The sequence below is a fragment of the Rhinoderma darwinii genome, chromosome 2, assembly GCF_050947455.1.
Source record: "Rhinoderma darwinii isolate aRhiDar2 chromosome 2, aRhiDar2.hap1, whole genome shotgun sequence".
Classification (NCBI taxonomy): Eukaryota; Metazoa; Chordata; class Amphibia; order Anura; family Rhinodermatidae; genus Rhinoderma; species Rhinoderma darwinii.
Window position 1 is genome coordinate 217,680,472 of NC_134688.1, and position 12,247 is coordinate 217,692,718.

Below are 12,247 nucleotides of genomic sequence, written 5' to 3' on the forward strand. Positions count from 1 at the left end.
ACATTTCCCTCTGCGGTGGCCATGTAGCATTACATGATTTTCTTTTAAATTTATGGGCATCCATGTAATGCATGGATCGGCACCTTCTATGATGGCAGTATGTCGTCCATCGACAACCCTTTTAAGGTGAGTTAACATCCACTGGCAGTAGTGCGGCTCGTTGCTTTGGGGGAAAAAAATGGCGGCCGTACCCTATGCCAAGTAGCAGAGTACTTGAGGTGTTTACTAATAAACGGAATAACGGAAATTCTGTGCATTGTAAGCGTACATCTTTGTGAGCTGTCCATAGTAGATCCTGCTGACTGTCCCCTGATGGCAAATGTTGGAAGAAACGAGGATCATTTGATCTTAAGTGAAGATAATCTGCTGTCAGACGTGCCAAGCAGCAGCTTGTCGTCTTCTCCCCTGTTGAAAAAAACGTGCAAGCGTGCATGTTCACGGGTGGTGCAATGCTTTCTTGTCCAGCAAAATGTTAATCACATATAAGTGTGAACAAGCTACTGTCTGAAATAAATGCTGTCGAGAAATATTTGTGTTAGTGGACTGTTATAGACATAGGATTAAGATTAGTATTGACCACGATTACAGCAGACTAGTCGTACGTCTGATCGTTCGTACGAACAATCTGATAACATGCCAGACTGAAATGACAGTTCAGGGACATAGTTTAAAAAAATATCCAACATGACTGATATCTTTTCGGCAGACAGCGATTGACAATCGCAAACAAAATTTTAGAATTACGTTCGCACAAAATGGTTGAAATTTGTCATTTCATGAAACTTTCCTGTTACATGAATCCGCTTTTTTAATTCACATGTTTCAACTCTTGAAAAGGAGTATTTTGTGTGGTTTATTAATTTGTCCCTTTTGTTACGAATTTTAATTTTTTTTGTACACATAAACGGTGTTCCCATTAGAGTAGCTGCCTTGGTTTTGACAGGCTCTCTGCTTGGGCCGTTCCTGTTGCTCGTCTTTGGTAGGATTTTGAGTGCCTGATACAGAATTTTCAAATCAGATTGTCTAGCTAGACTTTTACTTTGAGAATCTCTAACCTATATCACAAAACGAGTGCTTAAGGCCTCATTTACACGAGCGTGTGCGTTTTGCGCGCGCAAAAAACGCTGCGTTTTGCGCGCGCAAAAGGCACTTGGCAGCTCCGTGTGTCATCCGTGTATGATGCGCGGCTGCGTGATTTTCACGCAGCCGCCATCATAGAGATGAGGCTAGTCGACGCCCGTCACTGTCCAAGGTGCTGAAAGAGCTAACTGATCTGCAGTAACTCTTTCAGCACCCTCGACAGTGAATGCCGAACACAATATACACCAACCTGTGAATAAAAAAAAAATTTCATACTTACCAAGAACTTCCTGCTTCCCCCAGTCCGGGCTCCCGGCCGTTGCCTTGGTGACGCGTCCCTCTCTTGTCATCCGGCCCCACCTCCCAGGATGACGCCGCAGTCCATGAGACCGCTGCAGCCTGTGATTGGCTGCAGCCTGTGCTTGGCCTGTGATTGGCTGCAGCTGTCACTTGGACTAAACTGTCATCCCGGGAGGTCGGACCGGAGTTATCGGTAAGTCAGAACGTCTTTTTTTTTTTACAGGTTCATGGATTTTCGGAGCGGAAGTCACTGTCCATGGTGCTGAACCAGTTTAACGCTTTCAGCACCGTGGACAGTGACTGTCTCCTGACGTCGCGTACCCGAACATTTTTTACCGGTTTCGGTCAAAACGAGTTTGGCCGAACCCGGTGAAGTTCGGTGCGCTCATCTCGAATTTGACACTCCGTTTGGATGTTTGTAAACAGAAAAGCACGTGGTGCTTTTCTGTTTACATTCAGGAGTTTGACAGCTCTTGCGTGATTTTCGCGCAAGCAACGCAGGACCGTCCGTGTGGCATGCGTTGTTTTCACGCACCCATTGAAGTCAATGGGTGCGTGTTGCGTGAAAAACGCAAGAATATAGAACATGTCGTGAGTTTTACGCAACGCACTCACGCAGCGCAAAATTCACGCATCGTCTAAACAGCCCCATAGACTATTATAGGTGCGTACGACACGCGTGAAAAGCACGCGCGTCGCACGCGCGTATAATACGCTCGTGTAAATGAGGCCTAAAGCAGAGGTCCACCTTTGATGAACCCACAAGAATGTATTCGTGAATTGAGTAAATGGCAATTCTTTATTGTGTAGGTATTTCCAGAATGTGTCTTTTTAGCACCAGGGGCAATCTGATAATTTGATGCAGAGCTGCAGGGGATTTTCAATTTTTTGCGGTTACCCTGCACATTATAGGCTGCTGATCAGGCTACTATTCTAAATGCAGATAGACTGACAGGAAAGCTACAGGGAATTTGATTCCTGCTGCTATAGGTGGTAATTTGAACAATATAAAAAAAGAAAACACTATTAGGGAATTGCTTTTCCCATATCATTTCATTGGAGAGTGACTTATCAAAGACATGAATGTATTTTTGCTAGGACGTGCAACCAATGTTTGATCAGTGATGAATGGACTAAAGGGAAGCACCGTATCACTATCTGCTGTTGGTTCAGAAGTTTGTTTTTTTCTGGTCTCCTGTGCAAACGACCGTAGACTATAATGGCCATCTATTTGGCCATCCGTTCCTGCTAGGCCATTCACTGATGTGATCCATGTCTGAACTGGCCACATTGAAAAGCTGCAATAAACTCATGCTCAGTACGCACATATAAAATAATGAGGTGATTTCATAGTGACACGTCCCCAAGGGGTGAAAAGTCTATGCAGGAAAGCTAAGAGTAAATTGTATATTAAAACATGGAAGTACAGTGGCTTTAGTAATTGTGTTGCGTCTTTTCTCTCACCGCAGTTTTCTTATAAATACATTTAATTCCATTGCAGAAACTGGATATCCAGCTCAAGGAGCTCTCTCCAGTCCTCCAGGAATTAAGTCAGAAAGTGGGATTTGGGAAATCTGTGCGACTAGAAGACCTGTTCTGGCATGTGATGAAGTCATTAGGATTTATGTATGTATTTTTTTATTTTCAACTGCTTTTGCAAGTATGTATAAAAGTAGCTACTGGTATTGTATAAGGAGCTCTATGAAACATGTCAACTTTTTTGTAACCATCATTTTATTTTTTCTCTGCTGCACCTTAAATAAATAATATACCTAAATGGAGAACACCAAGAGGATCCCTAAAGTGCTTATTGAAAACATGTATTTCGCTTAGTGTACAATGTCTATAGGGTCCTGGGCACAACAACCCATAGTGAACATGGTGGTAACGGTGAGACCCACTGATTTATAGCAAAACCTAAAAATTGGAGTCTGACACCAAAAATAAGTTAAAACAATGTAAATTAGATCAATTTAAAATTACAAAACATATTAAAAGCAGAGATGATTACCACAGTGCGGAAAGACAACCAGATTATAGAGAAAATATAAATATATAAAGGACGCTGTGTAAACACAGAAAAATAAAGCTAAAGCACATTGCACTTGTATAACATAATTGTATCACAGCATGAAGTAGTAAGAGAACCTACTCAGCTCTTCATATATGGACTATGTTGAAAGTAAATTCCAATGGCCAAATGTAAGTGAACATATGGTAGTTCAGTAACTAGTATAAATAATGATGTATACACCATGTATAAACTCTACATAATGCACACAGGAACTTGCCCGTAACAATAAAGGATAGATTTGGCAAAAAGGGTGTATACCATATATGTGAGGTCTGTTTAAATACCAAAAGAGGGGCTCTTACCCGTCACGGAGGTCACCGTATCTGGTGTTAGATATGATGGGTAAGAGCCCCTCTTTTGGTATTTAAACAGACCTCTCATATATGGTATACACCCTTTTTGCCAAATCTATCCTTTATTGTTACGGGCAAGTTCCTGTGTGCATTATGTAGAGTTTATTATACATGGTGTATACATCATTATTTATACTAGTTACTGAACTACCATATGCTCACTTACATTTGGCCATTGGAATTTACTTTCAACATAGTCCATATATGAAGTGCTGAGTAGGTTCTCTTACTACTTCATGCTGTGATACAATTATGTTATACAAGTGCAATGTGCTTTAGCTTTATTTTTCTGTGTTTACACAGCGTCATTTATATATTTTATATTTCTGTATAATCTGGTTTTTCTTTCCGCACTGTGGTAATCATCTCTGCTTTTAATATCTTTTGTAATTTTAAATTGATCTAATAAATTTATATTATTTTAACTTATTTTTGGTGTGTCAGACTCCAATTTTTAGGTTTTGCACCTTGAATAAAGCATGACGCCAATAGACTTGATAAATAACATTTCTTGTTTGTTTCATTGGTGTTTACACAGACCATGGGTATATGTGGTTTCCACTAGGAGCTGCGACACTTCGAATAAAGTGTTGACGACTCCTACAATATATACCCCTCCTACAGTAACTGAGCTAATCATTCTTAGCTTAGTATCTGTAGCAGGCAGACACTGCTGCTTTTTTTATTTTTTTCTCCCAGCGAGCTAATTTTTGGGGAAGCTGTCCCTAATGTCTGACAGCTACTCGGTGTTTCAACGCACTGTTGTCCCCATGCCATGCTGAAGACCAGAGAGACAAGAGCGCAAGCTCTTGTATCGTCCACCAGCCTGAGGGTTTTCCCATTTTGCTTCCCACAACTTTGATCGCATTTGGCACACGGAGGGGACTTCCCTTCTCATTCTATAAACTTGGGATGACCTGGACTTCAGGACAGGTGAGTATTATTTCTCCATCTAACCATGCTCCGTGCACCTAGCTAATTTCTAGCGCACTTTTCCCTAGCACTCGCGCTCTCTTTCTTTAGGGCGTTTTGCGCTGGCTGACCCATTCTAATGGCACTGCTAGTGGCAGACCGCAGACTCTTCCCTTAGGGGAACATTAGCCAATTCCCCTTGCGAGCCACCATTCCTTCACGTCTCAGTCAGGGGGCAGGAGTTGCACCTCTGCTTCTGGCTGGCGATTGATGCGTTAAGGGACCTTTCTATGGCTACTGCTGTTGGCACTGGGACCGCATTGTTCACTCTTATGCCTTTTGGCACCCCCTCTCCTTCCATTCCCAAACTCGTTTGACGGTGAGCCAGTCATTTTCAGAAGTGGAGCATAAAACCTACGTAACCTCAGGCGGCAATTTTAGGCAGTTACAGCTATGCCTCTTGTAGTATATTGAGCAGACTCCTAGTCACTTGTTTTTCCCAGCTGCAACTGAGGAACACTATGACCCCTATACTGCCATGTGAGACACTAGTGGAGTATCATCCCGACAGACAGCTTATGTAGTCTACTTTGCCTGTTCCACATGTGGTCAACCCTTACCTCCAGCCACCCCACCCCCCTCCCCCCGTGCGATGCACGCCAGACTCCAGATGAAGCATCTGGGCCTGGTCACCGTGTGGCTCCATTTCAGCCATACCTTGTGCTTATGCTGAACCTCTATGGGTTGACTCCCTCTCCAGGGTCATTGGTGAACACTCCACTGCAACACAGTCCATGTGCGTCATCTTGGTTCACCTTGCCAACCAACTCTTTTAGGACTCTTTGTCCTTGTCTTATTCCAATAGGAGACCCCTAAACAGTTCAAATCTCTGTACTCGTGTGGCTAATTAGTTTCCCCTCCAGGGGACTACTCTGCTGTTTCTTTCACTCATGGGGAGACACCAAACCTGTTACTGATGTGGACCCATTTCCCCCTTCGAAGTCTGTCACCTTCCATCGCCTCAGGCAAGCTCATCTCTTCCAGCTCTAAGTGGGTTGGGAAAAGCTTGTCACTAAGGCTACATTCAGACGTGAAAAACTGAAGTTTTTCACGTCTTGGGTGCATCGGTGCGGGACCCGTTGTCACGGATCCCCATAGACTAGAGTCTGTGGAGGGATGCGTGACACGCAGTAAAATAGGACTTATCCTATTTGATCTGCGGACCCTTCACATGCTCCGTTGAAAAAGTCGTGTGAATGGCCCCATTGAAATACATGACTCTGTGTGATGGCCATTGTTTTACGTGATACACGCTCGTCTGAATGAGTAATGGAAATATCCTGACAAGAAATTTGCCTAAATCTCATGTATCCATTCTCTTCCAAATGGGCTGTCTCCAGTGGTGGATGCTCAAGCCTCCCATCTGACCAAGACCACTACACTCCCTATGGCAGACTCTGCCTCCTTTCCCGGTCCTTTTTAACTTTCTCCAAAGCGGCTCAGCCTTGCGGATTATATTTGGTTCTGCATAGGTCAACAAATCCGCTTCGCTAACTCTGCCGTTGCCTACTTTCAGATGTGCGGCATCCAGGCAGATTTGTCGGACCACGGGCATCCGGTCAGCAGTCCCAGGACTCCAAGAGCAGGCCTTTCCTTCAAGCCCCGTTCCTCTTGATTCTCTCTCTCCCCCCCCCCCCCCCCCCGCTCTCAGAACACTTTGGTCTGACTGCCACGACTCGGGTGAGGGGCAGACTTCTACTCCTTCAGGGACATTTTGGATGCCCGTGTGCGGGAAGTAGTCTCCTCAGGGTATAAGATTGTGTTTGTGCACCTTCCACCCGATAGGCTCTTCCCTTTTCAAGCACTAGGATCTCTCTTGGGTGTAGAATTCATTGTTCCAGATCAGGAGTCCTGCAAGTATCTATGTATATATTTTTGTTGTCCCCAAAAATGACGGTTCATCCCATCCTAATACTCAAGCGGCTGAACACCTTTGTTGAGTTCTGTAATTTCCGCATGGAGTTCCTCTGGCCTATGATCGCCTCCATGGAACAGGTGTCTCTATCGTCAATAGACGTCTAGGACGCATCCCCACTTGTCAGTCTCACCAGCACCGTCTCACCGTTTTCCTGCACTTTGCAGTTTTTCCTCAACACTAACAGTTTGTCTCCCTTTTGTTCGGCCTGCCAATGGCCCTCTTGGTCTTTACAAAGATTCTGTCTGTTTCTATGGTGGTTCTTCATTTCAGAGAGGTTTTTGTTCTCCCGTGTCTGAGTGATATTCTCTTCTATTCCCTGCCTCGGAAGGAAAAACTGACCAGCCTGCGCATCATACTGTGTACCCTAACTCGTTTTGGATGGATTGTTTGTCTTTAGTTCAAATCCTGATTTCTGTCGGAGACTCTTCTTCCTGGGAATTGTGTTAGACACCAACTTGGCTCACCCTGCGTTCAGGGGTCCACACCCTATGGAGGGGCACTCTGATTTCTCTCTGCTTTTGTATGAAAGATCTGGGCACCATGGTAGCCTTTATCGAAGCGATCCACTTTACCCAGTTTCACAAATGTCAACTTCAAAGGGCGATCCTCTGCCGTTGGAACCGCTCTCTAGATTCCCTGGACCGACAAATATTTTTTTCCCTTTTCAAGTTCGCAGGTCTCTTTCTGGTGGCTCTCCTCCCTCAGGCTTTCTCCTACAATCCGTTCTGTGGGCAAACCCAGTCAGCCTTCGTGTTTGAGGCGATTCCTTCCGGAATCTTATGGCTGAGGGCCTTGGTTCCTCCAGTTGGCTGGTCTCCCATCAACATGATTGCTATTTCTCATTCTGTCACTAAACATCTCTTCCGGCTGGACATCCGGTCCAAGTCCAGACAGACAATGTCATGGCAGTTGCCTGCCTCAATCACCAGGGTGGGACACTGAGTTTGGTGACCTTACGAAAGCCTCCAAGATTCTGGAATAGGAGAAGCTTCACAGTCCTGCTCTCTCGGCAGTTCACTTTCTGGGGGTCAAAAACTGAATTGCGGATGATATCCATCGCGAGTGGATCAACCAAGGGGAGTGGGTCCTGTGTTTATCACATACTTAGATTTATTTCTAGCGTTTGTAAGGATCTGCATTTTCCTCCTTTCATTTATCCTTGCCACAGATTCTGGCATTCCTCTAGGAGGGGTTGGATCGTGGACTTGCCGTCTACTCTCTTACATGGCAGAACTCGGCGTCTCTTCTGTTTCGTCAACAGGCCTCTGGATTCCAAGTTTGATGTCCGAACCCTTTTGCAAGGGGTTGCTTAGGCAGTGACCCTGATTAGCCCCAACTCTATTTTGAGATTTTTCTTTAGTTTTCTCTGCAATGTTCTATCTGCTCACTTCAAATGGAGGGCACCAACACAAGGACCACCACCTTTTGAGGGTTTCTGAGCGAACGGCTCTGTCTTTCCTCGCTCCGTAACTGCCTCTCCAAGATAAGATGGTGCTCCGCACTGTGCCCTCGTTTTTGCTCAATGTGGTTTCCTCATTCCTGCTTAACAAATATATCATTTTTCCACCGTATGCACATATTTGGTGCATCCTCAGAATAGAGCTCTTCCCTTTTTTTATGTGGTCTGCACCTTGCGGGTCTACATGTGTCACTTCCTCCTTTCACCACTCTGAATTCATGTTCATGGTCCTGGAAGGCCCCAGTAGGGGCTTGGCGACCTCTAAGGCTACAATCGCTTGGCAGCTATCGTTGGCTATCTGGCTCAAAGGGAAGTAACCCCGGTTCTGGGTTGCAGGTTCCAATAGGGCACTTGGTGCTTCCTGAGCTGTGTGCCATCAAGCTTAGGCTTTTAAGCTCTGCAAGGCGGCTACCTTGTCGTGTTGAACACTTTAACCAAGTGCTGCAGGGTACGTACGTTTGCGTCCGCAGATGCTTCCCTTGGTCGCAAGGTGTTAAGCGCATCTTTGGAGAAGATGATTAGACTCGCTCTTGATTCAAAGAATGATCATCCCAGTTCGTCGGGATCAGGAATTCTGTGTGTTTTCCTCAGTTTTCTTTATCTTTACTGGACCTCAACGGTCAAAATGCTTACGTCAAGGTCAGTCACTTCCACATCAAAGCCTTCCCCTTGGCCGTTGCCGCCATGGATCAGGGGAGTTTTCTCTTTCTGTACCTATACGTCCCCGTGAGCCCATCCCATCGTGTCCTGTGTTTTGCTGTTCTCCCTCACCATTATAAGTTTGTTTCACTTATGTTCAGCCTGTCGACGGCCCTACAGGTTTTCACCAAGATCCTATTGGTAGTAATGGGGCTCTTTGCTCCAGAGGGGTTTTTAGTGATCTCCTACCTGGAAGACATCTTTATCAGTCTCCGTCTACAGATCACCCAGAATACCCTGGCTGATTCGGTTGTCAACCACTTCAAGTGTTGCCTGACTTCTTGTTGACTGGTGTTACTCCGCTCGGGTGTTACTTCCTCCAAATAGGTTGGTCACTCTCAAACCGTGAGTATGCACTCTGCGGAGGGGGGCAATCACCTCTCTTCGCTGCTGAATGAGGCTTCAGGGCACCAAGGTAGCTTCTATCGAGGAAATTCCGTTTCCCAGTTTCATAATAGTCCACTTCAAAGGGCGATCTATTCCTGGTGGACAATTCAAAAGAAAAGAGGCAGCACTCCAGATTGAAGGTCTCAAAAAAACGTTTTTTATTCACCCATATGTGAAGAGGGTGCAACGTTTCAGCTGCTCAATGCAGCCTTTGACCGGCAAATGTTTGCTTGAAAAAGGCTGCATTGAGCAGCTGAAACATTTCATCCTCTTCACATATGGGTGAATAAAAACAGTTTTTTGAAGTGCTTTCTTTTTTCTTTTGTATTGTCCACATTTGAGGGATCCACAAGTCTGATTCCTGGAGGCTGCCAACCTATTGACCCGTGTGAGGTCCAGACTTGCTGTGCTGCTCCTACCTTCGATTTTCGACTATTCTTGGTGGAATCGCTTTGGATTCCCTGGACTGCCGAATCCCATTTCCCCTGACTGTACCACGGTCCCTCAACACCTCCCCTGCTATCCCTCAAGGCCACTAGTTTCTCCCACTCCAGTGGCAGGCTCTCTCCACAGATGCAAGTCACCAGGGTTGGGGGTGCCTTTTGAAATCTCAAGGCCTTTGTTCCTACCAGGAATCCAATCATCCTATCAATGACTTGGAATTGAGGGTGATTATTCTTTTGTCTGTCACTGCATGACCCTTCTGTACTGCTGGCCGGTCAGAGTCCAGATGGGCAATGCCACAGCAGTGGCCTATATCTCAATCCACAAGTAGGGCCGCAAAGTTCAGCAGCAATGGCAGGGGCTGCAAAAATTCACATCCGAGGGGTCGACAATCGGGTCGTGGATTTCCTCAGTTGACCCAGGAGTGGCGGTCTCTTTATCACAGTGTTTCACCAGATAGGCTCTAGGTGGGGTACGCCAGATTTCAACTTAATGGCATCTAGGTTCAAGCACATGGCTCACTGATTCAGATCTTGAGCTCGAGATCCCGAAGCATGCGGGGTGAACACTCTGGTGTCTCCATGGGACCAACTCAACCAGATTTATCTTTACTTACACTGCCTCTTCTTCCAAAGCTTTTGGGGAGGATCAAGGCTGAGGGAGTTCCTGCCATCCTCGTGGTTCTAGACTGGCCACGTTGTTGTTGTTGTTATGCTGAAGCAGGGTCTCTGTTGGCCGACGTTTCTGGCTGCTGCTTCTCTGGTTCAAGTTGCTTTGTCCGGGACCTCTCTTTTTCACTCAAGTTTATAGTCTATACATTTAACGGAGTGGCTTTTGAAGCCGCAGTGCTGAAAGGATGGGGCTTGTCACACCATGTTGAAGTCTAGGAGTCCTTTTATCGGCCCGCATTTACCACCGCACTTGGAAGATATACGTGCGCTGGTGTGAGAACCAACACCTACCTCCCTTGGTTTTTTTTCTGTCGTTCCTCTGGGAAGGGATGGATCGTGGTCTTCCTGGTCGTTTTTACACCCATTTACTGACTTCTACAGGGTTTTTGCTTCAGCGAATGCTTCCCTTGATTGCAAAGTCTTCCAGGTGTCTGTGGAGTAGATAATCACGCTTACTATCTGTTCCCACCCATGGGGATTGCTTTTGGACGTCCCACAGTCTTGTGTCCTCTTAATGAGACTAACGAGAAAAGTGGATTTTTTTCAGTATTCACAGTAAAATCCTTTTCTTCCGGGGACACCGCTTCTACCCTTCTTTTTTTTTTTTTTTTTTTTTTTTAAATACGGTTGATAAGGTTGTCTGTTGAACATGGTTTATTTTCTGGTTCTGATATTGTTTTTCTTTTTTACGCTGTTCTTCTGTTACTGCTTCTGTACGGTCTGAATTAGCTCAGTGCCTGTAGAAGGGGCCAACACTTTTTTATTCTTTGTCACGCCTCCTTGTGGCAACAGCATGTACTCACAATCTGTGTGCCCTAATGGACTAGATGAGACAGGCTATTACGGGGAGTACTCATAAAATCCCCTTTTAGGTGACAGGTGTCTTTTCAATGTTCCTAACCATTGATGTCAGTGATCTGACAATAATACTTTGTGGTTTTTTTTTTTATTCTAGACGTCCAAAAAAAATAAAGGCAAATGTCACTGATGTTGCTCCAGAAATGAATAATAACACTTCAAAGAAAAAGAAGAAAGGTTTCCTACCAGAGACCAAGAAACGTAAGAACCGGAAGAAGGACAAACCTGCCGATGAGCAGATGCCCAGTTGTGAAGAGAACAAAATGGAGGCCTCAGAGTGGCAGCAAGGAAATACCAAATCTAAGAAAAAGAAGAAGAAGAAGAGGCAGTTAGGACAACAGGAAGATGGAGCTCAGGAGAACTCAGCAGGGACTCCAAAAAGTAAGAAAGTCAAACCTAATTCAAAAGGCAAGAGCAACATCAGCAATCCTACAACAGCAGAGAAGGCAAAGAAGAAAAAGAAAGGAAAGAACGCAGTAGAAAGCTAGATGTCCACCACCCCCCCCCCCCCTATTGTGTTTACTTGATGAGCAGACTTCATGCAGATCTTGAACAGTATCGTTGTTTGTTTTTTAAACACTGCCATGGAAAACCCAAGGATGAAACAAGAAGGTAGTGCATTTAACAGCAGTTAATCCTGAAGCAGCCCATAGTTACCGGGAAATCCTGTGAATGTTTGAGGTTGAAGTCTGTGAGGCTTAGAATTTTTGTATATTAAACGTCCGTTCATAGAAAATGTTCTACCATACAATAATAAAGTTGTATTTCGTAAGTTGTTTTCTAGCTGAATGTTTGATTTTTAGCCATGCCGGTTTTTGTATTTTTAACACAAAAAATAAACGTTAATATTTTTACATTTAAAGGGTAATTCCCATCTTGGACGTTTATGGTATACCCCATGGATATGCCATATATGTCTGACGTTTGCAAGTTTCAGCTCTAGCACCCACCTCTGTGTTGAGAATAGGGGTCTCTCCAGGAGGCAGCCTCCACCGTATCCAGGCAGGGAATAAATCGAGAGGTGGCCATGTA

General features: G+C 45.0%; 1 protein-coding gene across 1 annotated transcript in view; it reads left to right on the plus strand.

Moving 5' to 3' along the window:
- Positions 1-11,987, plus strand: part of MYBBP1A (MYB binding protein 1a) — a 102,730-nt gene extending 90,743 nt beyond the window's left edge. The window contains exons 26-27 of the mRNA XM_075852837.1: positions 2,882-3,006; positions 11,313-11,987. Of these exons, the coding sequence (XP_075708952.1) occupies positions 2,882-3,006; positions 11,313-11,703 (516 nt within the window). The 3' untranslated portion in view covers positions 11,704-11,987. The remainder of the gene's footprint in view (positions 1-2,881; positions 3,007-11,312) is intronic.
- Positions 11,988-12,247: the final 260 nt, after the last annotated feature.